The sequence below is a fragment of the Denticeps clupeoides genome, chromosome 14 (assembly GCF_900700375.1).
Source record: "Denticeps clupeoides chromosome 14, fDenClu1.1, whole genome shotgun sequence".
Classification (NCBI taxonomy): Eukaryota; Metazoa; Chordata; class Actinopteri; order Clupeiformes; family Denticipitidae; genus Denticeps; species Denticeps clupeoides.
The window spans coordinates 21069406-21096359 of record NC_041720.1 but is presented as its reverse complement, the minus strand read 5'-3'; the positions used below and the strand labels follow the sequence as shown (position 1 = coordinate 21096359).

The following is a 26954-nucleotide window of genomic DNA, read 5'->3' as shown; positions in this document are numbered from 1 at the left end:
GAATTCCTGAAAACCCATTCCGTCCGTCTCTCCCTGCTGCCACAGGGGGCTGCTCCCCAGCAGTCAGACGAGTGAGGATGGTGGTGATGTTCTCCGCGTCTGAAAGGGAGGGAAGAGCAGCAAAGTACACAACACAGGAAGTTATAAATGACTGGCATGTACCTTCTGCTCCACTAAAGGGTCCTGGGACCAAAGGGATGTCCCACACGGGGCTGGGCACGTCGGTGGAGATGGTGGTGGGCGTGTGCCGTGGAGGGTAGTGGACGTCCACTACTGCAGGCGGGGGCGCTGTTACTGCGCTGCCGTTCAGCTGGGGGACAGCCGGGCAGAGGAAAGGCAGGTTCGCGACCAGAGCTGGATGGGCGGTGACTGCTCACGGCACCACTGTCTGGTGCCTTCTGGTCATATGCAGCCCCTCTCGGTGCACGTCCCTGGTGCCAGTGTGGGGCTTTGCCAGAACATCCAGCTAGCCGTCGTCTTCCTCGTGGTCCTCACACCTCTGGAAGGGATGTGGGTCTCCACGGACCTCATGACGATCCTGGACTGGCCTGATGGGCAGAGCCATCCCGGCACCAACCGCCCACTTCACGTCTTCGTCACTCTCTTCATAGTCTGTGTCTCCCTCGTACCCCCAGAAGTCACATGGGTTGTCCTGGACTTCGCAAAGATCTCTGACGCGCACGATGGGCAGAGCCATCCCGACCCAGACCGCCCACCAATCCAGGGTGTCGTCCACCCTGCTGACATCCCGGACCCAGGGCGCGATCAGCTCCCACGGCCAGTAGTCGGGCCATTCCAGCTGGAGCCTGCCCATCAGAATTAATATTTCACACACACGCAATCTATATTTTATATATGTATATACTAATATTATATATCGGATTTGGTACATCATTGTTAAAGTGTACATTTTTTTCTTGTAGTTGCCCTGTCTTCAGTTCTGATCTTTGCTTTGTTAGGAATGGAGACTGCTTCATGTAAGACTGCAGCTTTTGTGTCATCCTACCAAGACAAAGTTGACGACATTGTTGTGGTTCAAGGACCCGCAGCCCGAATCAGACCAATGAGATCTGAGTACTTCTTTACTTGTGAGTTTGGTTTGTTTCACCTACATGTCTGATAGGCAAAAACTTTTGACTCTCCTCTCGTTTGCTTTCCAGTTGACTATGAGGGACTGGTGAAAAACCTGTCGGTATGAGAGCTTCCAGTGGAACCTGTCTTGATTGACTTTAATCATTTAATCATATTCTAATCTTTTGGCTCCATGCACCACCACAATGGATCTGACATTAAACAAACAAGATGTGTTTTAACTGCAGACCTTCATCTTTATTTTGAGGGTTTTTACATTAAAACCAATTGAACTTGAGCTTTTATAGGTGAAGCCCACTTTTTAAGGGACCAAAAGTAGTGGGACAAATGAACCTAAACCAAAGTTTCACTTTTTATTACTTGGTTGTAAATCCTTTGCAGTCAAAAAGTCTGCAACATAGAGTCATAATCAGCGGCTGCGTTGATGAGGAGATATTTCACTGATTCACTGATGTTTCCTTTCCTTCTCCATACTCTTCACCTTCCCATCACTCTGTCTCATCTCTTCCAGAACTGTAAAGCCCTTTTTAGACTTAAAACTCAGATCTGACCTTCGTGTTTTTACTCTGGTCAACTCTTCTCTTGTTGTCCTGGAGCGTGTTCTTCATCTGGAAAGCGGTTATGAAGGGAAAGAAATCTTCAGTCATCCGCCACAGTTGTTTTTCATGGTCTTCTGGCTCTTTTGCTGTTTCTGAGCTTACCGTTGCATTTTTTTCCCTTAAAAAGTGAGAGGCAAATCCACTGTGGTGTTGTGTGGAGCCAAAAAGATTAGAATTTTGTCCATGCCCCAATATTTATGGGCCTTACCACATTGTATACATTCTTCTCCCCTTACACTTTTGAAGTGCAAGAGCCCTGACCAGTCGATGCGACCCTACCTTAAAGAGCACCTCCCTAAAAGGTTTCATTTTGCCAATAATGTACGAATTGAAAGGGCCCACCTCTACATGAAGGAGACATGGCAGGCAGCACGGTAGGTCGGGATTACAGTGACCGAACAGCATGTTGATACTAAATCATGAACAGTTTTTTAATCCTGAATGTGATGAGTAAACTAATGTATTGTTGTATAGTCCGTTTTTACAGTTACCATACAGATTGATAAAAAGAGACAGTGAAGAGCTTTTGATTAGTACATTTTCCAGCTGGAAAACATGTTATTTTATTGTAAAAAATTCTCAAAATATTGTATTAAAAGTTTAAACTGTGGTGCTTTTAGGGTTGTTCATTCATATATAACTTCAACAAAGGGAACCGAATAGGAATTTTGAGTCTGTCGTCTGTTATATCATCTTCATAACCCCATACATTTTGTACCCTCAGCACACCAAAGGAAATCAAGTATTGTTATGGTGGCTTCCATGGCTCTGATAATGTGTTCAAGAACATGCAGGTCAGTGAAAGAGATCATTTGGAGATGTTGGGTTGGGTGGATACTGGATTTCTTTCAAAATGTCTTTACTGTGTTGACCAATGAAAATTCAACTCTCAACCTCAACACTGTCCCTTTGGTGGGTCTTCATCCTGCACAATAACCAACAGAAGGCTCTTTCTTCTGCCCCTCTCATTTTTTGGAACACCTTCTTCTTTCTCCCACTGATGTCCATATTTTCCAGAAGTGGAATGACAACAAATGCTGCTTGGATAGGCGGATTAATACAGATGCGCCTGTAATTAAACTTGTCTGTGTGTGTGGCGCTCCTCGCATGTTCAGTGCAGCAGTGTGTAAAATGCAGACAGTCAATATAATACTGACGTTATCATCCCTGCGTATCATATACAAACGCATGTGTATTTCTTCACCAGTTCCTATTCTAGGAAATCTGACTTGGCCAACTTTCTAACTAAACCTGTTATAAAACCCTCTATTCTATAGTCACTGTGTCTCACATAATGGAAATTGTTTTCAATGCTTTGAGTTTATGAAAGACATTTTTTTTAATAATAATAAATCACTCTACTTTTACAGAGAACCTGGCAAATACTTACTTTACTTTACTTTTATCCAAAGCGACTTACAAGAGGACACCAGCAATTCTCATTCGGTTTCTATAGATTTTGAGTTTACAAACTAAGAGCCCTGATAAGGCCCAACTTGTCAGGAATAGAACATGCAGGGAAGTGCTGGACAAACTTTTATTTTGTGTGTGTGTGTACGCATGTGCGTGTGTAAGTGTTAGATTTGTCTGTAATACTTTTTGAACAAGTGGGTTTTGAGCTGCTTCTTAGGGGAATTGTTGCCTGGAAAGTTCAGAATCTCAGTTTTTGATAGGTTGAGTTGGAGTTATTGCTCAGACATCCATGTCGATATGTCTGAGAGACAGGCTGAGATTTTTATCGCAATAGTGGCATCTTCTGGTGGGAAAGACAAATAGAGCTGGGTGTCATCAGTGTAAGAGTGATAAGAGAAGCCATGTGATTGGATGATGTGACCAAGTGAGCAAGTGTATATTATGAATAGAAGGGGGCCAAGGACAGAGCCTTGTGGAACCCCTGTGGTTACCCTAGAGAGGACAGATGTCGCACCTCCCCATGATACCTTGAAAGACCTGTCGTGAAGATAAGAGGTGAACCAGTTTAATATGGTTCCTGTCACTCCTAAATCTGAGAGTGTGGTGAGAAGAATTTTGTGATTAAATTTGTCAAAGGAGGTTTCAGTCAAATGTCCTTTCCTGAAACCAGACTGAAAAGGGTCGAGAAGATCATGCTGGTGGAGAAATGAAGAAAGTTGAGCCAGGACTGCTCTTTCAAGAATTTTTGAAAGAAAAGGAAGGTTGGAGACTGGGCGGTAGCTATCCAGTAGAGATGGGTTTAATGTGGGTTTTTTAAGCAGGGGAGCAATGACAGCCTGTTTGAAAGCAGTGGCAAATGTTCCTGTTGTGAGTGAGGAATTTAAGACATGTGTCAGAGCAGATACTATGGTGGGTTGTATGGACTGAAGGAGGTGTGAGGGGATGGGATCCAGGGAGCAGCTTGACTGGAGAAGTTTAAACACGTCCGATTCAGAGAGTAAGTACTTGAAAGTACTCAAGTGGGATCTTAGAGGGAGGACGTTGACCACAAGTGATGGTGTTTTTAGAAACGGCTTTAGACCATGTTTGACGTGTCATACCAGCACAGTTTGTTCATTTGAGAGCCATTTGTTCATCTGCAGACTGTGTTCATGGCGTATGGACCCTCACTGAAGCACAAATCACAAGTGGCACCTTTTGAAAACATTGAAGTCTACAACCTGATGTGTGGTGAGTGAAATGCAATGGGATGTTTGATTGACCTTATAGTTTCCCATAATATGGATGATTAAATCCCTATCTTGGCAGGTGTAGCACAGCGTCTGTACTTTCCTGACAGAAATTCAAATGTCAGTTTTACTATTTGATTTTGTTTTTATCAGCTCCCCTCACGGTTTGATATGTTCTAATATGCTGGTATGAATTGATCTCCAGATTTATTAAATATTGATCCTGCTCCCAACAATGGGACTCATGGGAGCTTGAATCATCTCCTGAAGAGTCCCTCTCACCAACCAGTATTCCCTGCGGAGCTGTCACCAGCTTCCATCTGCAGTGCCAGCCGCCCTGACCCCACCGATGACCTAGGCTGCACCTGTAGCTCTCTTACTAAGGAGAAGGTACCACAGAAGGATTTATGGAACACGTGTTAAAGTCATAAGGTTCTGTGTTGGTGCGATGTAGACCTTGTTCAAATTTGGACTTGAAAGATATTTGTTTTCCTAAGGATCATTGCAGTTTGATTTTATTGCTTAACTATATGTTCAGTATGGAGCCGCACAAGAGTCTTTTTTTCTATTAATATGCTTCACTTGGGTCAGATCATAAAAAATTTCATTACTGAGCATATGATGTACAACTCTAGCCTAAAAAAAGTGCATGATCTACATCCTCTTTGCCTGTATGCACCAGCTGGTTGTGTGCATAGCATTAAATACACAATAAAAAGTAGCTTCAGATTATATCAGATATAGACACTTCATTTGCACACATCAGGGCTGTTAGTAGAATCCTGACATAGAAATGCAGGCCCTCTTTCTTAGTTCCTCAAAGACAGATGTCCGCTTTAAACTGTGGGATGCTGTAAGACCACATCTTAGTGATAATTATATATCATGAAAAAAGGAATGAATTCAAACGTACTCCTCGTGCTTCACTTGAGTTTCCCTTTGAAGCCTCATAACAAAATGGAAACATACCTAAATTTTTTTATATGAACAGAAATGATGTTTTTGCTCTTGCTTGCTTTAGGTGAAGACTCTCAACCAACAGCTGATAAGCTCCAGTTCCAGTAAGTAGATCTCAGCGTCGAGTTCGAGTTCAGTCACAAAGGCAATGATCCAGATTTGATAAGAAACTCAACTTGAAATCCTCTGTAATGAACTGTGATGGAAAAAATCATTCTTTTATGCATTTATATTTTATGGAGGGAATGCAATATACACATTATACACACAATACAAGTCGTCTAAAATTAGAACAATTTATAATCTACAATATAAAATGTATGCAGAACCTGGTCCAAGGAGAAACCGCTGTGGCTTCAGCTTGTTTACCTTTCAGTCGCCGCCTCCTATGGCTGTGAAGGCCTCACCTTGGTGGCAGAGGTGGCCTAGTGGTGGCAAGGATGTGGACCGGAAATGTGCAAATCCCAAATCACCAAGGGTGATGAGCAGTGGGCACCATGACAGGCGCCCGGGGTGCAGTGTGAGGGGACAGTGAGGGGAAAGGTGCTCAGTGTCACCTCAGTGGTAGCTTGACGGATCGGGACACGATCCAGCAACCTTCCGAATAAGGGCCCATTTCCTTAGTTGCTAGGCTACCACTGGCCCAAATGCAGAGACCACATTTCACTGTGTGCACTGGGTGCTGTGCTGTGGTGTGTCTCATGTGCCCACTAAAGAAGCCTGGATATGTGTCTCAGGATCCTTTTGCCTGTGTGTTGGACGTGTAGAACTATGAAAGTATTGTCCTGGTATCCTGCAGGTCCTGGGGTCATGGCTCTTCATTGTCCATACGGCGTTCCGCGAGTGCTGCAGCGGAACACCAACCACTGCCTGCTCCACCATTCCGACTACATCACTGGATTCAGCCGGGACACCCGTATGCCGCTGTGGGTTGCTTACACGTTGAAAAATCCGGTACGTTTCTCTCTGCTGTTGTAGATCTTCATCCAGATCCTCATCATGTGGTAAGAGCTGAAACCCACAGCAGATAGTGTTTTCCTTCTCTGGTCTATGTGGTGTGCATGTGAAAACGTCTTTTTGCCTCAGGACTGATTTGACGTGTGTCCTGATGTCCCCACAGAACAGCGTGGAGCCTCTGAGCGCGAACAGTGACTGGTGTGTGCGTGCCGATGTCCGTGTCCAGCCCAGTGTGAGTCAGTCCTGCAGCTTCTACAAAGATGACCCCAAACTGACCTTCGGCTATCTGCATCCGCCCAGTACGTCCTGCCTGGGTCACACTTCGGCACGATAATGCAGAAGTCCCATTCATCATCCACCCAGTCCTGTTCATGGTAAATTACAGTATTCACTGCTTCCTTCTCTCCACAGATCTGAGTTCCAACAGAAGCACGTCTGATTCGCAGATCACCAGCAACATCGCCCCCATGTTCCCGCTTTTCAGAGGTGACTCTTCACCACTATGGGACTTTATCTATTGTTTTTTATAGAAGAGACCGAGTAACAGGCAGCCGAACAACCCCAAAAGATCGTAAAGCAGGGATCACCCACCCTGGTCCTGCTTAGATCTTTCCAAGTTCCACCACACCTCATTCAACCAAGAACTGGGTGGTGATAACGAGTACAGAAGTTGAACCAGGTTCAGGCTAAATGAAGAAAAGGTGTCCTCTGCACCAGGGCCGGTGACCCCTGTTCTCAACATTTCTCAAGCAAGTTACCAAAATCTCAAATAAGAAACAGTCTAATATAGTCGCTTGTTTTATCATGAAAACCAGCATTTGATGATTTAAAGCAGAAATCACTAAACTAATTACTACACAAATGGCACCCAAACCACCTCTGAAGACAACAGGGACTTGTAGGACATGGCACAATGTACTGTAGTTTAGGTACCAGTATGAACCAGTAAAAAACAAAACCACTGCTTCTCCAGCAGAAATACAATCTGTTCTCAACCCCCAGTTCTTCTACCACATCTCTGCAGATTCGGGTGTTTCACACTTCATTTTCGAAATTACTCAGGGTCATGTGTCTTGCTCAGGGACACAGTGATCGTGGTTTGAACCTGGGTCTTCCTGGGTGATATTATGGAGTAGTGGCATTTGGACCATATTGAATTGGACTGCCATCTAGAGGAAAAAGCAAAGTGGAACTGCATCTCCTCTACATTTTATGGCCCATGTTACAATCCACCGAGTTTCATGGAAGTTCCGTGGTAGTTTTAGTGCAATCTGAACTGGACTGAGAATATCAGCTCTTATATCGATTTTTGGAGTTTCTGAGAATTCTAGATCCGCCGGATTTCTTATTAATTAAGACCAAGTGCAATGCTTTTATGATTATTATGCTTTGTTTGCTCTGTTCCTGTTTTTAGTGAGTGGCTTTTCTACAGGTTGCCATGTTGCAGTCTCTGGATGTTCAGCAGCAGAGTACATTTCTTCCTGCACCCACAGTTATTACAGTTCTGAGGGATGTGTTTAGAACTCATGGCAACAGAAGTGTGTGTTCCGTGCTGGAATGCAGGACCCATCTTCACAGTATCGCACCTCCTCCGCTGGCTTCTCTTCTTCCTGTAGTTCCTCCCACTTAAACTCCACACATCCACATACTGTAACCCTGATGAACCCTAGTGATCTTTTTATATTATATGATCAGCGTATTCTCTATGCTGTTTATTTTTTATCTTGTACTGTCCCATGATGCTCAGCCCCACGATTCTTTGATTAAGGATCCGCGTCCTTACCCTCTAGGCCACCACTGCTCTATGATGTGCAGCCCCGCACCTTTTTCAGCAGTCTGGGGCACCATAACTGCCACTGTGCATCGCCATGCTAGAACCTGCTCCTGTTGGTCAGGAGGGTCCCACAAGAGTCTTCTATGAACAGTATAAACGTTCGATACAGAATGCATGGGAAAAGTGGCTAGGGTGGTAGTTTCCTAGTGGTAACACACTCGCCTATGAACCAGAAGTCCCAGGTTCAAATCCCACTTAGTACCATTGTGTCCCTGAGCAAGACACTTAACCCTAAGTTGCTCCAGGGGGGGACTGTCCCTGTAACTAATGATTGTAAATTGCTCTGGATAAGGGCGTAAATGTAAAAGTGTTCTCACCTCTACAACTCATCATAAAACACACAGACAGTGCGGGTTCCTACATTAGTGGTCGTGTGAGAGACTAGACAGTGTACCATGCAGAAGATTCTCACTAGGCTACTACCTGTTACTACCTGGATTAGCAGCAGCAACTGGGAAGGTTGCTGGGAAACTGTCTGCAACTCGGTGAGTGCTTTGCTCATGATTGCGTTATGATATTATTTTATAGAGCAGACAGGACACAGTCCTTTTTTGTTTTTTTCCATAACCCTTATCTGTGTTACACTGCCATCCTCTGGCTTCCACATGAACTACATCTAAAACATTAACTATTCATACATATCATGACATCAAACAACTGCACAAACAGAAGAATGTTCCTTTGACTCTTCTTTTTGGACTCTTCATTTCCGCTGTCCATCAGGCATCTGAACTACATAGGTTCTTGGATGTTCAGAGAGACTTGTTACCTGGTCTGGCTTCCACGTTCGGACATTGTTTCTGAAGAGCTCTAGTTCTCTGATTCTTTCTGTTTCTGTTGGCTTGTTTCTAACACTGCTGCACTGTGTTAGTGACCGTGTGGGCTTTCACCCTTTGTGATGTTGGAAGTCTTGTCTTCATGCATAGACTCATTAACAGCTGAGCTGGTTAATGTCCTCCTCAGATTCAGAAAAAGACGAATACGAGTTTAACTGTCTGTATTTCCATGTCATCCTCATGGTGAGGGCTGGTTGCCTTGTGAGTGAAATCCCACTCTTTTGCACAGGCCTGCAATTCACGACAGCTGAACTGTGGTCTGTCATCTGAAATGGAATTTCAGGAATTCTATGTTTGATGAATTGTGACTTTGTGATATTCCAGACCAGAAGAGAACATCTCTTCCAAGTGACTTTGTGAATATGCTTTAGCATTTCAGCTCTTATTGCTGCTGGAACAATGAGTTACTCTCCTTTAACTCCATCCACTACTTAAATTACTACTCTGTAGTTCCAATACGATTGTATTTCTTTCGTAGATTCTGGCCATCCATTCAGGACTGTCTCTGTAAGTTTAGTTAGTTCCATATCATGTTTCCTTTCTTCTAATTTCTCACTTGCATTGTGTAAGTTGGAAATCCCCATGTTCACCTGAGCTTCTATATCAGTATCGGGTGAGCTGGTCACTGGTAAATATGCTGCAAACAACATGTCTGCGATGTACATTTCATTTACTGGCTTGTAACAACACAACAACATTTATTTCTTATTGTGCCCAGAATCACATACAGTATGTCTCAATGGGCTTTGACTGGCCCTACAGTTGACCCCCCCACACTTGACCCTTCTGCACACAAGGAAAAACTCCACAGAAAAAAAAGAGAGAAAGGAAGAAACGTTGGGAAGGGTAGAGTGAGCCTGCAAATGGTGTCAGTGCAGGTTGGTGATGGAGTGAGCCGGTAGTTGATATCAGTGGGTGGTAGTAGCCTAGTGGGTAACACACTCGCCTATGAACCAGAAGACCCGGGTTCAAATCCCACTTACTACCATTGTGTCCCTGAGCAGGACACTTAATCCTGAGTGTCTCCAGGGGGGACTGTCCTGTAACTACTGACTAAGTCGCTCTGGATAAGGACGTCTGGTAAATGCTGTAAATGTAAATGGGTTAAATAAATGCTGTTATGAGTTGGTGATGGAGTGAGCCTGTAGTTGGTGCCAGTGCAGGTTGGTGATGGAGTGAGCCTGTAGTTGGTGTTAGTGCAGGTTGGTGATGGAGTGAGCCTGTAGTTTATGTCAGTGCAGGTTGGTGATGGAGTGAGCCTGTAGTTGGTGTCAGTGCAGGTTGGTGATGGAGTGAGTCTGTAGTTGGTGTCAGTGCAGGTTGGTGATGGAGTGAGTCTGTAGTTGGTGTCAGTGCAGGTTGGTGATGGAGTGAGTCTGTAGTTGGTGCAAGTGCAGGTTGGTGATGGAGTGAGTCTGTAGTTGGTGCAAGTGCAGGTTGGTGATGGAGTGAGTCTGTAGTTGGTGCAAGTGCAGGTTGGTGATGGAGTGAGCCTGTAGTTGGTGCCAGTGCAGGTTGGTGATGGAGTGAGCCTGTAGTTGGTGTCAGTGCAGGTTGGTGATGGAGTGAGTCTGTAGTTGGTGTCAGTGCAGGTTGGTGATGGAGTGAGTCTGTAGTTGGTGTCAGTGCAGGTTGGTGATGGAGTGAGTCTGTAGTTGGTGCAAGTGCAGGTTGGTGATGGAGTGAGTCTGTAGTTGGTGCAAGTGCAGGTTGGTGATGGAGTGAGCCTGTAGTTGGTGTCAGTGCAGGTTGGTGATGGAGTGAGTCTGTAGTTGGTGTTAGTGCAGGTTGGTGATGGAGTGAGCCTGTAGTTGGTGTCAGTGCAGGTTGGTGATGGAGTGAGTCTGTAGTTGGTGTTAGTGCAGGTTGGTGATGGAGTGAGTCTGTAGTTGGTGCCAGTGCAGGTTGGTGATGGAGTGAGTCTGTAGTTGGTGCCAGTGCAGGTTGGTGATGGAGTGAGCCTGTAGTTGGTGTCAGTGCAGGTTGGTGATGGAGTGAGCCTGTAGTTGGTGTCAGTGCAGGTTGGTGATGGAGTGAGTCTGTAGTTGGTGTTAGTGCAGGTTGGTGATGGAGTGAGCCTGTAGTTGGTGTTAGTGCAGGTTGGTGATGGAGTGAGCCTGTAGTTGGTGCCAGTGCAGGTTGGTGATGGAGTGAGCCTGTAGTTGGTGCCAGTGCAGGTTGGTGATGGAGTGAGCCTGTAGTTTATGTCAGTGCAGGTTGGTGATGGAGTGAGCCTGTAGTTTATGTCAGTGCAGGTTGGTGATGGAGTGAGCCTGTAGTTTATGTCAGTGCAGGTTGGTGATGGAGTGAGCCTGTAGTTGGTGTTAGTGCAGGGTTGGTGATGGAGTGAGCCTGTAGTTGGTGTTAGTGCAGGTTGGTGATGGAGTGAGCCTGTAGTTGGTGCCAGTGCAGGTTGGTGATGGAGTGAGCCTGTAGTTTATGTCAGTGCAGGTTGGTGATGGAGTGAGCCTGTAGTTGGTGTTAGTGCAGGGTTGGTGATGGAGTGAGCCTGTAGTTGGTGTTAGTGCAGGTTGGTGATGGAGTGAGCCTGTAGTTGGTGCCAGTGCAGGTTGGTGATGGAGTGAGCCTGTAGTTTATGTCAGTGCAGGTTGGTGATGGAGTGAGCCTGTAGTTGGTGTTAGTGCAGGTTGGTGATGGAGTGAGCCTGTAGTTGGTGTTAGTGCAGGTTGGTGATGGAGTGAGCCTGTAGTTGGTGCCAGTGCAGGTTGGTGATGGAGTGAGCCTGTAGTTGGTGCCAGTGCAGGTTGGTGATGGAGTGAGCCTGTAGTTTATGTCAGTGCAGGTTGGTGATGGAGTGAGCCTGTAGTTGGTGCCAGTGCAGGTTGGTGATGGAGTGAGCCTGTAGTTGGTGTCAGTGCAGGTTGGTGATGGAGTGAGCCTGTAGTTGGTGTCAGTGCAGGTTGGTGATGGAGTGAGTCTGTAGTTGGTGTCAGTGCAGGTTGGTGATGGAGTGAGCCTGTAGTTGGTGTTAGTGCAGGTTGGTGATGGAGTGAGCCTGTAGTTGGTGCCAGTGCAGGTTGGTGATGGAGTGAGCCTGTAGTTGGTGTTAGTGCAGGTTGGTGATGGAGTGAGTCTGTAGTTGGTGTCAGTGCAGGTTGGTGATGGAGTGAGCCTGTAGTTGGTGTCAGTGCAGGTTGGTGATGGAGTGAGCCTGTAGTTGGTGCCAGTGCAGGTTGGTGATGGAGTGAGTCTGTAGTTGGTGTCAGTGCAGGTTGGTGATGGAGTGAGTCTGTAGTTGGTGCCAGTGCAGGGTTGGTGATGGAGTGAGCCTGTAGTTTATGTCAGTGCAGGTTGGTGATGGAGTGAGCCTGTAGTTGGTGTCAGTGCAGGTTGGTGATGGAGTGAGCCTGTAGTTGATGAACATCTCTTTTTCTATTTGTGCGTAGCTGTCAATGCACGTGATTCGTAAGCAACTGGCGTGTCCTCTTGGAATAAGGCCGCACCCAGTCAACTGTCCAGTGTCACTGGAAGCTTTACGTCATATTACTTGAGATTGTTATTAATTTGTTGAATGCGTGCTGATGCTCACCTTCCCACTACCATGCAACTTCATCCCCAGACGCGAGAGCGAGCTTCAACTAATTTAAGTTGGCAAAAACCTGAGCTTGCATCCAGCAAAGGGAATTATGCTGGTTATTTCTTCGACTGTCTGTAAGTGGTAATGCTCTCTCATTATTGCTGCATCTCATGGAGCTAAGCAGATTCCCAGTTGTCGTCCATTAGACTTTTCCACAGTTCTGTTTGGATTTACCCATTGCTCCTTCCATGCTTGTGACACTCTTGTTTTCCTAATTAATCCCACTTCTGACACCATATTACTTTATAGAGTAGACACTACACCAACTTTTATGTTTTACCAAATGTAATCAGAAGGTTGCCAGTTTGAATCCCGATCCGCCAAGGTGCCACTGAGCAAAGCACCGTCCCCACACGCTGCTCCCCGGGCGCCTGTCATGGTGCCCACTGCTCACTCAGGGTGATGGTTAAATACAGTTATTTCACAATAACAATCACTTCACTTTCTTTTATCTTTGTTACACTGCCATCCACAGGCTACCACGTGAACTACATCTAAAACATGAATTATTCATACATATCATGACAACTTGCAAATAATTTGCGTTAATTGTTGCGACCGCAACATCATGACTTCCTGGAGGGCCTGGTAAGTACTGAGCACAGGAGGTAGGTTCTGGAATACATGGAGAATGATTCCACCTCCGTAATATTCATCACAAAAGATTTCTTTATTGTCATAAAAGCATAACTGTGTACAAGCAAATAATGAACTCATGTAGTTCTTATTTTCATTTATTGATTCCAAATTGATGTTTGTCTGTTTCCATCATTCCTTTAGATGTTTGGGAGTACTTTCACAAGGCCACGATACTGGAATATCTAGAGCGTATGAATGGAGTCAACGTCATGAGTGGACCCATCTTTGATGAAAATGCTGATGGACACTATGACTCACACTCAACAAAGTGAGATCATTTTACTCTAATTGTCATTTATGCTCTTCAAGGTATATTATCATTACTGAGTGTCAGGGGGGGCATCTAAAGGTTGTAGGTATTCTTGTTGTATAATGATTTCTATATTATGTTCAACCCTGATTAAATGCATGTTTCTGGTATTGTCTCTTATATTTAACAGGGAAGAGGTTCCAGTCCCAACACATTTCTTTGTGATTCTCACGAGCTGCAAGAATTCCTCCTTTTCTCCAGATGGGTGCCAAGGTCCTCTGACTGCAGTTTCCTTCATCTTCCCACACCGGCCAGACAGACTAGAGACTTGTTCAGTAAGTCTAACAAAGCATTTCCCATGTCAGTACACAGGGGTTTAAATAAGAGAATTTATTTCACTCCCATCATTAGTTTCAGGCCTGAAAATGCCTTTACTGGTCCCCTGAATGAATTACTGCTCTTTTAAAAACTCACACACTATCTATCCATCACTACAGCTATGCAGGGTGGCAATGCACTTGGGGCGTGGCACAATCTTACGGCAGAACATGCGTGTGCATCCATTATAGTGCTGCTGCTTGGTGTGTAAGGCAATTGGACAGAGGAGCCATGACGGGAACGTCTTGTTGGAGGTGTATGACAGCTATATGTTCTTTTTGGACAAGGCATTTCTGTAATGGTGTAATAGTACCATTTACAATACAATATTTCCATGTAACTGCAATAGTAATCAACCTGTGTTAATATATCAGATCAAAGATGACCGATGAGCATCTCTTTTCGATATTCAATGAGACTTTCCAGGCTAGTCAGAGCACTTCCAGTTTTGATGCCATTTCCATTCCAATCTGTCCTGCTTGAGTTGACGGGTGTGGTGGTTTTCTTTTTTAGAAATCAACTGTGGGATACAGAGACATCATGTTGAGACTGTCCCTCATCTGTTTACAGGATAAACCAGACTTCCAGTGGGTGGAGAAGTGGGCTAAGCTCCATGTGGCACGGGTCCGAGATGTGGAGCTACTGACTGGGCTGAGTTTCTTCCATGACCGGATATCTGTTGAAGAAACGTTGCTGCTCAAGACGTATTTAGAAACATTTTAGAAATATTCACAAAGAACTCTCTCGCTCGCTCACTGTTTTTCTCTCTCTCTCACTCACTTTTTCTCTCTCGCTCGCTCACTCTTTTTCTCTCGCTCGCTCACTTTTTCTCTCTCGCTCGCTCACTTTTTCTCTCTCGCTCGCTCATTCCTTTCCTCTCTTGCTCGCTCATTCTTTTTCTGTCTTGCTCGCTCATTCTCGTGGTCTGTCTATTTTTCTCTTGCTCTCTCTCTCTCTCTCTCTCTCTTTGTGCTTATGTAATATGGAAACATTGGGCAACTCTTTGTGTTTTTGGAGCTTCACCAGAGTTCAATCAGAAAAGACTTCAAAGACCGAAAAGCTCTCAGCTCCTGTTAACATCTTTCCATTACATAAGCAAAGATGAAATACTTTCTGAAAACTTCAGGCATTTTCAGAATATTTTAAGCCATTCTGATATTGAAATATTGTGTAAATCTTATCAGGGTTTCAACTTTCAGGTCTCCCTTCTCTTCATGCTCAGTGTTTTGGGGGAGGTACGGCGTAGGGAGGAGTAAAAGGCACACTATTTGTATTTTTTTATCGGATCTTTTTTAATTTTTGTGTATGTGTATTGAAATTAAAGTGTTAATATGTGTTAATATGGTTTCTGTTTTTTTCCATCACAGAGAACAGTAGATAGCTGGTCCTTTTACAATTACCAACATATAATATAGTTGGAATAGTGGAGAAGTGGAGGTCCAGAACAGTTCTGCCACAGATGTCACTAGATAGATGTCACCCTACGTATAAAAATACCTGCGCACAGACCAGTAAAGTGTCCTCACGTCCGCCGTGGTTGGACACAGCACCTGATCACTGGAAGGAGGTTTGGATTTCCTCACAGTCACGTTGTTCTGTCGTGTGTAGAAGTCATTCAGGAGGGGTCACTGTCATAGGCAGAGGTTTTAGTCCTGTAGTTTATCATGGCCTGGATGTCACATGCGTTGCGTGTCACCGCTGTCCTGGAAGTGGCTGTGAATTTTCTGAATTTTAGGGCCACCTTGTCACCCTTTCATTGTGTTCTGTACGCTATACTTTGTACATATGACAATAAACTTCAACCTCCCTGAACATGTCAGTCAGTGCACTCAAAACAGTCTTGAAGAGCAGAGATGGCTCCTGCTGGCCAGGTTCTCACCTGCTTCAGAACTGGTTTTCCCAAAGGAGCACAAGGCTGGAGATCATTCTGCATTGCTGATTAAGTTAGAAGAGCAAACTGGATGCTTTAAAAGCTTGAAGAAGAAAATGTGAGTGCTACCATCAGTCCTGTCTCGTGCCAACAGTAAAGCATCCTGAGATGTGAAGAACACAGCCATGAATAAAGAATGATACCAAATCATCCTTTGACAGCAACTTCTCCCAACCATCCAAGAACAGTTTGGTGAAGAACAATGCATGATTTCCAGCATGACTTCCAGCATGATGGAGCTCCGTGTCATAAGGCCAAAGTGAGGACTCAGTGGTTCTGGGAAATTGTGGTTCCCTGGCCAGGAAACGCCCCGGACTTAATCTCCTTGAAATCTTGTGGTCCTGTGAGGTGGGTGGACAAACAAAATCTGATAAACTCCAAGTACTGATTATGAAGGAATGGCTTCGTGATGTCGGGTGATAGCGTCCTTCATTCCTCATCTCCTCGTCACTCTTCGTCCTCCTCTCCGTACACCTGCCTCATCAATCCCGCATGGTCGTGACAGCTTGGAATTATACTTCAATACACCACAGAATCAACTGACAAAAAGATCTAAAAACGGTGAAGCAACAACAACAACAACATTTATTTCTTATTTAGCCCAAAATCACATACAGTATGTCTCAATGGGCTTTGACAGGCCCTACAGTTGACCCCCCCCACACTTGACCCTTCTGCACACAAGGAAAAACTCCACACAAACTCCACACAGAGAGAAAAAAAGAAAGAAATAAACGTTGGGAAGGAGTGATACAGAGAGGGACCCCCTTCCAGGGTAGAGTGAGCCTGCAAATGGTGTCAGTGCAGGGTTGGATATGATATAATAATAAGTCCTACAGTTGTAGGGTTGGAGTAGTCCAGGATGTAGTCAGTGTCATGGTCTAGATTACGTGTCTGTAATGATGTTATTGGTCCATTTGAAGATCCCTGAAGCTGTAGTTGTAATGGTGGTGACCCTCTGGTTTGTTTCATGGTATGTCCTTGTTTAGCAGTTGTCAGGAACCAGGATTTATTTGCTGGTCTGATCACTGGGGTCTGCCAGTAGTCTGGGTGCTTGATTCCGTGTCTCGGAGAAAAACAAACAGAAGCAGCGGCAGACGGTTGCACTGTACGACCGATACTGAAATATGTGGTTATAGTGGTATATTGGTGCTACAGGGGCCCGGTACCCTAACTAGGACAGCCTAACTGGTGAATTTAACTTTGTCTGTGTCTAACAGGGGGACTCTGTGATAAACTGGACTTTATAATTGACACTGCGTCAAAATGAAGTGAAATGAGGGTCTAGGACTTTAGCAAAAAGCCAGAGAAAACAGATAGGTTTTGAGATTGGATTTAAACACTGAGACTGTGTCTGAGTCCCGGACACTGACAGGCAAGCTGTTCCACAACTGCGGAGCTCTATAGCAGCAAACATTCTCAAAACTATTACAGTTCCAGTGACCACAATGCAATGTTTTGCCGATGGCCCGGCCTCAAAATAACTTGTGTGTTTTTCCCCACCGCACATAAAGGAGCCCAGGGAGATTGGAGAGCACCAACGATGCTGACCACGCTCCCCAGAAGATGCCAACCACAGACCTCCCCTTCACGTCAGTTCATTGTGTACAGACTAAGCAGCCCCTCTGGGGCGTTTCATCTTACAACACTTTTCCAACTACAGGAGTGGAGAGAAGTCGGATTTCCGAGTCCCTGCCCACTGCCATATATGGAACTTTTACTCAACACCTCTGTTGTGGGTTTTCGGGTCAACAGGCAGCCAAGGATGTCCATTGCTGTCCATCTCGGAACAAATGGTGGAACTCACTCGTAACACCAGCCAACTGTCAGCCACTGTGGAGTCTGCAGTAGTACATTTCCATTACAGCCTTGAAAAAATACTCATACCCCGTAAACTTTGTTAATATATTATAAAAATATTAAAAACACATTTTTCTCCTTGGCTTTTAACTCTGTCTGAGATGTTGGTGTAACTGTTTTATTATAGTTATTATTTATAAGCATGTGAACTTGAACTAGCCATCAAAAAAATGGCCTTTTATGGTAAAGCTTTACCACGGGGTTAGTGGGTAAAAATTTATGCTGAAAACGTGGCACAAAAAAAATTAATATTCTTTGTCAATTGTTGTTGCTGCAACAATGAATCAATTAAAATGCCTGCGGCGCCTCACAGACAGGGCGGAGCCAAAATGTAAAATTGAGCGGAGGTAGAGGAAACATACAAGGCCATACGGGCCATAATTCGGGTGCATTATAACGCATGGTTTTATGCTAAACACACACGTTTCTATGAAAAAAGTGGCGCATTGAACAGTGTTTCTAACAGTGGAAGCAGGCAGCATGCAGTGGTCTGCACGTGCTTACGTGTAATAGCTTCATCATTGTCGTCAGGAATCTGTCACTAGGGTGGATCATTAGTCATATACCAGAAGTAGCCTGCATAGTCTATGGCTTTATGTCCCTTATAGGACAAACCAATTAGTGGAACTGAGATGGTGGCAAAAGAGTTCATGGAAAAATACACTTTTATGAGGAACCTGTGTGCATGATTAATACCACTTTTGGACATGTTAGGACCTCGACTGATCTCTTCCTTCTTGACTGAGGGAAAACAGAAAGAGATATGGGGTTTAAAGAGAGGGCAGAGTTAGTAGGGGCAGGTATGAGGTTAAGTGTTAGCTTATCATATATGCAGAAAGGATGCAGGGACAAGGTTGAGTTGGTAGCTTGGCACGTGTTGAAGTAAAGACACAGATTCCCTTACTCATCTTGCTCGGGTGCGCTGTTGGAGTTGGAATCCTCTTACAATGAGACGCATGGATCCATGTGACTCTCTCTGCAACCTTGACTGCAAGAGTTGTGTAGAATGCACGTTTGTGTCATTTCTGTCAGTGTATGTTCGTTTCAGCGTGTGTCAGTGTAGATGTACATAACCTTATGTGGAACTTTCTCCAGGGCTTCAGCCATGCCTCTGTCTGGAACTGCATCTCACGTCACCCATCAATCCAGTTGGAAATGCCCATGGTGGACTTGTCCTCTTCTGTGTCCACGTTTTCCACCATAGGCGTCCTTTTCCTCTGCTTTTGTTGGGCCACATTCGGCTACAGCAGAAGAACACATCATACTGTTTTTCGCTTTGTTGATGAGCCAAGCCACAATGTGCAAATCCTAGACAAGGCTGCTCCCCCTCGTTCTGCTTTAGGGAGCTGCTTAGAGGAGTTCAAGAGGTTATCAGTTGTCCAAGGTCTTATAAACATAAACAGGGCCATCTCCTCCAGCCACCTGGACCATGGGGAGGGTGGTCACCGCAGGGTCATGGGGGTCTTGGAGGGAGAAAATGGATTCATCACATTTTATACCAGTCCAGAGAGTCCACTACCTGAATGGGGCCAACAGTTGTTCTGGAGTTGGTTGGCTCTTGTAGAGTCGGAGCAGGGACTTCTTCTGACGGTAGTAAGTAGTACTGCAGCAGGAATCGGCTGTGGAAGCCATCTTCTTGGTCTGGTAGGGGCTGTACATTTTTCCAGGGTGGAGGGGCGGAGTCTAGACTCAGACAGGCTGAAGATCCTCTAGAATTTTGCATAGAAAACAAAGACGCAACAGCAGCAGCAGAAACGGTATTTAGTTTCACAGCTTCAGCGTTTTCCCCCTTTTTTTGTTCCTTCATTCACCTTCCGTTTCCCATATTTTAAAATACTTCTCCATTTTGTCCATTCCTTGTAACACTTTACCCTTCTTAACTCTCAATATTTCCCACTTTCTACCTTCGATCGAGAGAGAGAACGGAGGGGTGAACGCCCACTGTCATGATCCGGTCCGGAAGGGGTTACTCCGGTCCGGGATCTGTCTGCTCATACACAGACAGGCATTACCATGGTTTTCTTTCTTTTTTTTATCATTATATACGTTTCAAAACTAATAGGAGCTTCACTTTTCCCATTTGACTGGTCTTGTCACTCAAGTTATTATTAACTTGCCTGGAACTCACAGCCACGAAAACAACTGCTCTTGCTAAGAAAGCTCACAGGTTATGAATTTCTAATTGAATGTTGCACTAATGGCTCACAATTCTCTCGTTTTATGTTTTCTTATTTTATGTTTTCACAGAATCAAGCAAATATGATGTCATTAAAATGTTAAGAAATCAAATATTTTAGCTCACAGGCATGACCGATCCCACTTTGTGGAAGTTATTTCCATCAGCGAGCGTCTGAGGAGTCAACATGAGAATTTAGTCTTTATTTACATGCGCGCATGGGAAGACTCGCTAAGAATCTCCAAAGGTCTGAACACAGTGACGTGTGCTTTTTATTCATTTCTAAATGGTTCAGGTCCAAAAAACAGTCACATAAACAAGCTACATGACTGAATCTGAATCTTAAAACCCTTATAAAGAATCTAACCAAAACCCACTAAACTCAAAGTAATGAAACATCACAGCAAGTGGTGAAGGTGGTGTGATGTTGACCAGGGTCTGCTGTGGTGGGTGGAGTTGTAGAAGAAGGACCACACCATCAGACCAAATCAACCAAACACAGTCAGTAAGAATTCTAGAGGTCATGGACTGTGGACAGCTGACCCAGCAGGAGCTGGCGGGGATCATGGGATGTTCATGGAACATTCCTGTGCAACTGGGAAACTCTTTGAAATGAATCTTCTCACGTGGTGTAAGGGTGGTGTATTCATGGTAAGTTGTGGTGGAGAACGAGTCCCCACCAGTGTCCTTTCATCCCCAGCCTGTCCCTGTTTAAGCAGAGCTGCAGACAGACAGCACGATCAGAGGAAAGTCCCACCGCTGAACAGACCGGACGTCCCACAGGGGGACCTTGTTCTGATTGACACAGACGCTACTTGTCAGACAGATCGTAAGGGTCGTAAATCCCGAACAACGGGCTGGAGAAGTAGGATGTATAAAAATATAAAACTATACTACGTTTGTGGTCAGTAGCACTGGTTATTAGGTCAGATGTCGGTCAGGTGACCATATCTGCACTTCCAGGAAATGATGTGTGGGTGTTGTGGGGACAGTTTGTGGCAGGACCGCCAATGATGTCACTTCAGGTAAATGCAGTCATCATGAGCTCTGTCAGTTGCCTTTTCAGTCACAGACTGAAATGAAAGACATCAGGGGACAGGGGACGTTTTCGGATGATTTGCATTATGCTGACCCTACATCATTTTATTGATTTTATGTGATTTAATAATCCAGGTGGTTATTAATGTTCCACCAAATATACCATCAGAATTTCACCATCTCCAGTCTGGTCTGGGAACGCCTTGGGGTCCTGCCGGAGGAGCTGGTGGAGGTAACTGGGGACGAGGACGAGGACAAATTTACTATCAATATGTCCTACTGGCAAAGTTTGTGTGTGTGTTTTTACACCAAAAAACACGTGGTTACTGATGGCAGGCCTGTCAAACACAGGGGACTCTTTCACCTACTCCCCCTTATACTAAAAAGGGAGACATGCATCAATAATGCACTAGGTGGCATTTAGTGAGTGTGTGTGAGTGAGTGAGTGAGTGAGTGAGTGAGTGTGCACCACAGACAGGTTAGGACCGGCTGGCTGCTTCCTGTTTCACGCTCTGAGAAGTGAATCTCACGGCCAGTGTGTGAGGAGCTGCTGTAACCTTCAGGTGCACGATGAGGACATTGTCATAAGAATAAAGCCAGAGGAGATTATGGATCTCAGTCTGCTCAAAGCTCTGGAGCGGGAGAAAGTTCTGGAAGTTCTGCACAGAGACAAGATCCTGCGTTCTATGGAAGAGGACCGTATACGGTAAAGTCTATGTTCTTCATTTAGCCTCTAATATTAGTGTCTCTTCTATTGGACAGGCACTGTGCAGTAAACACAGGATCCAGTTGGGATGTTAAATCACCCAAACAACAGGAATGTGTTTAAAATGGTTCATTATAATTATGACCAGTTTAGGCGTCATTGTCATTGTCACCACATTCTAACTGACGATGATTATACAGGGACAGTCCCCTCGCTCAGTAAGAGGGGTTTGGGGTCTTCTTCCCCAGTTAGTCATTAATATAATTCTAATAATTATTAATAATTCTTAAGATTGATCTGTACTTGAACGTGTTACCAGGAGGCTAAAAGTGGAGCTGCAGGACCTCCGGCGCAGGGGTGCGAAGAGCATCTCGCGGCAGTATGGGGAGCGGACATGTGCCCGCTGCCAGAAGCCCCTTGGAAGGTTCTGGAACACTGGAGCTGTGTGTCTAGGCTGCAGCCACCGGATCTGCGGCAGATGCCGAGTGTTCCTGACCAGGAGGTTCTGGAGGTGTACTGTGTGTCACGCGTACAGGTGTGGACATCCAATCAGAGAGCAGCATCAGGCCACCGAGACCCCATGATTCTCCACCGCAGTATAATATGAATATAATACGCGCTTATTAAAAGTATTAATGCTTGTTTCTGGCAGGGAGGTTAAAGTCAAGTCGGGCGAATGGTTTTTGGAGGAGCGAGGAAAGAAGTTTCCACATGAAACAGGTACACAACGTGCATCCATCTCGGAATTTATGGCCTGGATATGAATATGAAATCTTGGGGTTTGTAGTTGCAGCCGTTCTGTTACTCGGTGCAGAATGTGTGCAGTGAGCAACATGATATTAATATTTTAGTGATTGTGTGTTGGCACAGATGAGGCACAAAGCAACAACAGCGTCCAAAATAGTAATATTTAAAACGTTTTTAATATTGATGCTTATATATTTTAGGAGTATGGTGACGCACACTGTAGATTATATTTTTGGCCCCATCGTATTTTGTTTTTATTTGATAGTCTAATCTGAGTAAAGATTAATTATTGCTTGATGAAGGCAATGGCGTGGTAGTGGCCTAGTGGGTAACACACTCGCCCATGAACCAGAAGACCCGGGTTCAAATCCCACTTACTACCATTGTGTCCCTGAGCAAGACACTTAACCCTGAGTGTCTCCAGGGGGGGACTGTCCCTGTAACTACTGATTGTAAGTCGCTCTGGATAAGGGCGTCTGATAAATGCTGTAAATGTAAATGTAAATGAAGGCGATTGGTCAAATGGTCCAATTATAATGTAAAATATAATATAATGTCATTTTAACAGGTTACATTTACACACTTTCCCTGTTATCCCACCTTACTGGTGCTCAGCAGGAATCTCAGTAATCTGGTCCAGATCAAACTTCATCTATGATCTAGTAAGAGTGTTTTCCTGTTTTCAGCTCAGCATGAAACCATTGGAGAAAAGTTACTGAAGTCCCACCAGAGACTGGGGTGAGAGATGATGCTGGGCTCGTTTTGCACTGCGTTCAAATATGCAGGAAGATTTTCACTTGAAAATGTGTGTGTGTGTGTGTGTGTGTTTGGGTTCCAGTAACATCTCTATAGTTCCACCAACCCCTCCACCTTTTCAAGATGTGGCCAAGCTATCATTCAGCCGGTCTGGGGTGAGCTGTTCATCTCATGTTCAATATGAGCTGTTCATCTCATGTTCATTCATTCATTCCCGTGGGGTTTCAGAATTTCACTTCTTCGCCTTTAACAAAGTCCATGGAGGATCTTGTGATGTCTTTCAACTCTCACATCAGGAGTACGTTCCAGATTTTCTAAATGATGTAGTGAAACCAGACAAGTTTTATATGAGTGTCAACCTGCTGAAATTTGTATGACAGGGATCTCCAAGTCTCAGAGTGACCTGAGGGCTGACCTTCTGACTGTGAACTATGACAGGACCATCAGCATGTCCAAGAGCCAATCAGACACTGCCATCAGCACTGCTTTCATCGTAAGACACGTACAAAAGACTCATCAGTTCCTCAGGTGTACACAGCCCTGTTAAATTCGCAAAAATGTCATATGTCACCTTTCCTGTGACCTCCTGTGTGCAGGAGCTTTAAAGGAATACTTTAGGAATACTTAGGAATACCCTGCCATCAGTTATCAAATTCTCCTTATAAATCCTCTGTACCTAAATACAAAATGGCACATTTCATTTATTCATCAGCTGAACAAAGGCCCAAGCCTTTCAAATATATTTAAGAAGTTTAAAGAGTGGGAGCAGCAAACGTCCAAGAGTCTGTCCTCTGGGGCTCTCACCGACCGGGACACATCGCTGAGTTCAGGAGAGACGAGGGTGAGAAATTATTATCACCTATATTTAAATGAAGCATGTTACTGCTGTGCACTACTAGCTGTATGGCGCTGCGTGAAGCAGGACGTTGTCTTATCCGTCTCACATCAGACTGAATAAGACTCGTGGTCCGTGCTCGCAGCTGCTGCACCACACTGCTCATCTCATGCATCAGAGGTCAGGACCGGACAGTCGAGGAGAGAAGCTGAGGAATAATGAAACGGAGTTGAAGTGTTCGTTCCTGTCGCAGGGCAGCAACAGCAGCATTGAGACAGACGCCGACTCCTCTGGAAACCCCAGTGTGACGGGAGAGATCGAAATCGCCTTGGCCTACAGCTTCAACACTTCCTGTTTGGAGATCCTAATCAGCGCCTGCAAGAACATCATGTTTGGGGGCTTCAAGCAAAGGAAATGTCACCCGTGAGTCCAGCTGATATTTACAGGGCCTCACTGTGCAATAGTATCGATATCGCTGCCTTTCTAGCGTTGACTTGATCTTGTTCCAGGTATGTGAAGGTCTATCTTCTACCAGATAAATCTTCAGGCAGCAAACTGAAGACCACAACCAAAAAGAACACAACAGATCCCGTATTTAAAGAGACGTTGCAGGCGAGTTGCAAACACGGTACAATGTATGACGGCAGAAACTGTTCTAGTTCCTCCAGTCCTGAATAATTGAACAAAACTTCACATATAGAGTATATTTTCTACACACGCAACAGGAAAAAAGAACTAACCTGGTCTCATAACCACATGTAGGACAGGTTCCCCTGGAGCCTGGGGCTTTAGATCAGTGCCCCCCAACCAGAGGTAACAAATACCTTCAGGAATTTAAATGGGGATTTCTGATGATCCTATTGGGTGTGTTATTGGGATTTTATCCATTTAATGTTATTAAGTATAATTTTGGTGTCCTCAGGTTGGGACCAACTGCAGAACATGATGCTTGTAGTTCAGTCTGTTTTGGGTCTCAATTTTTTTATGTAATAATACATATTTTTTAACTGATGATGCATTAATGTCTCCAGTATTCTGTGGAGCGCCACCTGTTGGCCAGTAGAACACTGCACGTGTCAGTATGGCACTCTGAGACGCTGAAGCGAAAGTTCTTTATCGGAGAAGTTCTCATCCCACTGGAGGGATGGAGGTTTGAGGACAGCAGCACAAAGAGTCCCGCTTGGTATCCGCTTCAGCCAAAGGTATGACATTTAAATGGTAAATCAGGGTAAACAACAGCAACAGGAGAAATGTAATAATGTCTTTATATCCGCAGTCAGATGGGGGCGCTGTGGACCAGGTTGTGGGATTGCTGCTTGTTAAAGTAAAATTTTCCAACCCGAAGCACACAAGTGGTGAGATCAAGCGTCATATTTTCCAGTGATGCTTCTACAGTACGCACTTCAAATAAAGATCAGTGGAAATAATGTCTGAAATGAATAATGAGTTATGATTATATATCCAGTGAATGTGGATGTTTTATGTAGACAGTTGCAGTGTCTCACATGAAGCTGGTCAACTGACTGTCCTTGTCACTGGTGTCCAGAACATGACCGGCTCAAAGTCAGGAGCTGCCTTTGTGAAAGGGTACGAAACGCCTGCTGCCTGTGTTTGCATGTTGAGGACCAGCATGAGAATAGAAGAGTAAACCTGTTTTGCCCGCAGTGTAGATCACGTTTCCACCCTGCCTTTGCTCCAGGAGTCTGACTTTACCTGGAGGCCAGATCCTGAGCCAGAGAAGCCCAGTGGTGAAGAAGAAGTCCAATTTGAAATGGGCCTTACAGCTGGTCTTCAGCAAGGTGACTCTCCATGAGCTGAAGGAGTCTGTGCTCCACCTGGATCTGTGGGACCAAGCGACCTTCAGCCTCTCTGAACGTCTGCTGGGTACAGCCAGACTACAGGGAGGTAATAGAAACTCCATCGAATGCATATATCCTTCACACCATGTTGATAATAAAAAAATGTTCATAGATGGACAGACAGATGCTTGCTGAAATAGCTGAACATAGTTCGTAGTAGAGGAGTTCGTTCAGGAATTGGTACTAGCGTGCAGGAATCCATAAAGCCCCTGAATAAACTGGGCTGTGCAATATTGGCATTTCATTCTGGTGCTATGATTCAATATTAGGATGTGGCAGAAGAATGCAGCAGCACAGGTTAATCATTGAGACTTTATGCTACTTTTTATCATGGCCAGTGAAGCCCTGCAGTGAATTCTTTTTTTATGAATGATTGTAGTTAATAATCTAATCTGATATACATAAAATGAAAAAAAAAACTTGACAATTTGGCAACTGTGACACATGCTGAAAGGCTGGAACTGTGTGCTGCTGCAAGCGAGAGCAAGATAGTGAAGGTGTGATTTGAGTTTCGGGAAGTGACGTCACTTTCCTCTCTCTTTCTCTCTCTCTCCCTCCCTCTCTCTCTCTCTCTCTCTCCCTCCCTCTCTCTCCCTCTCTCTCTCTCCTCTCTCTCCTCTCCCCCCCCTCCCTCTCTCCCTCTCTCTCTCTCCCTCTCTCTCCATCTCCCCCCCCTCCCTCTCTCCCTCTCCCTCTCTCTCCCCCCCCCTCTCACCTCTCTCTCCATCTAAGCTATCTCTCCCTCTCTCTTCTCTCTCTCTCTCCTATCTCTCCAATCTAGTCCCCTCCCCCCCCCCCCCCCCTCTCTCCCCTCTCTCTCTCTCTCTCTCTCGCTCTCTCTCTCTCTCCATCTCTCTCCCTCTCTCTCTCTCTCTCTCCGCCTTACAGCACCGTCCTGGCAAGCCCTGCAACAAATGCCCAGTGTGTGGCACAGCTTCAGCCTCGCCCTGTGTACCAGTATCAACACACGGAAACCATGACAACGCTTACCCCACCCAGTAGAGCCTCATCTTATTCAACATCAATCAATCAAGTCTTTATTTATATGACTTTTACAACTACATTGTACAAAGCACCAAAACAAATAGAAACGTTCTAAGTCCCAGGTGAGCAGGCCAGAGGCAACAGTGGAAAGACGAAAGCTCCCTCTAACAAGATGAAAACCTGGAGAGGAACCTACAGGATTACAATAAAATACATTTCAAGATGAAAGTTATTGCCGTCCACTTGTCTATAATGATGTGTGTTCGAGTCCCAGCAGGTGA

General features: G+C 44.9%; 2 protein-coding genes and 1 long non-coding RNA gene across 4 annotated transcripts in view; all 3 read left to right on the top strand.

Moving 5' to 3' along the window:
- The window catches only part of LOC114803311 (ectonucleotide pyrophosphatase/phosphodiesterase family member 3-like), a 30692-nt gene extending 15570 nt beyond the window's left edge, over positions 1-15122 (top strand). Inside the window, exons 13-25 of the mRNA XM_029002810.1 lie at positions 960-1088; positions 1161-1192; positions 1938-2065; positions 2416-2485; positions 4247-4334; positions 4539-4723; positions 5355-5394; positions 6090-6244; positions 6411-6546; positions 6659-6733; positions 13296-13422; positions 13595-13739; positions 14353-15122. Coding sequence (XP_028858643.1) covers positions 960-1088; positions 1161-1192; positions 1938-2065; positions 2416-2485; positions 4247-4334; positions 4539-4723; positions 5355-5394; positions 6090-6244; positions 6411-6546; positions 6659-6733; positions 13296-13422; positions 13595-13739; positions 14353-14505 — 1463 coding nt within the window. The 3' untranslated portion in view covers positions 14506-15122. The remainder of the gene's footprint in view (positions 1-959; positions 1089-1160; positions 1193-1937; positions 2066-2415; positions 2486-4246; positions 4335-4538; positions 4724-5354; positions 5395-6089; positions 6245-6410; positions 6547-6658; positions 6734-13295; positions 13423-13594; positions 13740-14352) is intronic.
- Positions 15123-17005: 1883 nt separating this feature from the next.
- On the top strand, positions 17006-17654 carry LOC114803313 (uncharacterized). The gene is made up of 2 exons (XR_003751902.1): positions 17006-17304; positions 17376-17654. It is a non-coding gene; the product is annotated as an uncharacterized LOC114803313 (long non-coding RNA).
- Positions 17655-18940: 1286 nt separating this feature from the next.
- On the top strand, positions 18941-26699 carry LOC114803309 (synaptotagmin-like protein 3). 2 transcript variants are annotated; one of them, XM_029002806.1, is made up of 15 exons: positions 18941-21492; positions 21812-22027; positions 22145-22212; positions 22926-22977; positions 23078-23150; positions 23224-23293; positions 23376-23488; positions 23708-23836; positions 23976-24253; positions 24340-24442; positions 24862-25032; positions 25107-25185; positions 25318-25417; positions 25530-25735; positions 26578-26699. In XM_029002806.1, exons 1-15 carry the CDS (start codon positions 21395-21397, stop codon positions 26667-26669), a joined length of 1848 nt encoding a protein of 615 aa, XP_028858639.1. In that variant the 5' UTR covers positions 18941-21394; the 3' UTR covers positions 26670-26699. The 2 variants fall into 2 exon arrangements, with proteins under 2 accessions (XP_028858639.1, XP_028858640.1); XM_029002807.1 differs by having other exon boundaries at positions 18945-21492; positions 24084-24253.
- Positions 26700-26954: the final 255 nt, after the last annotated feature.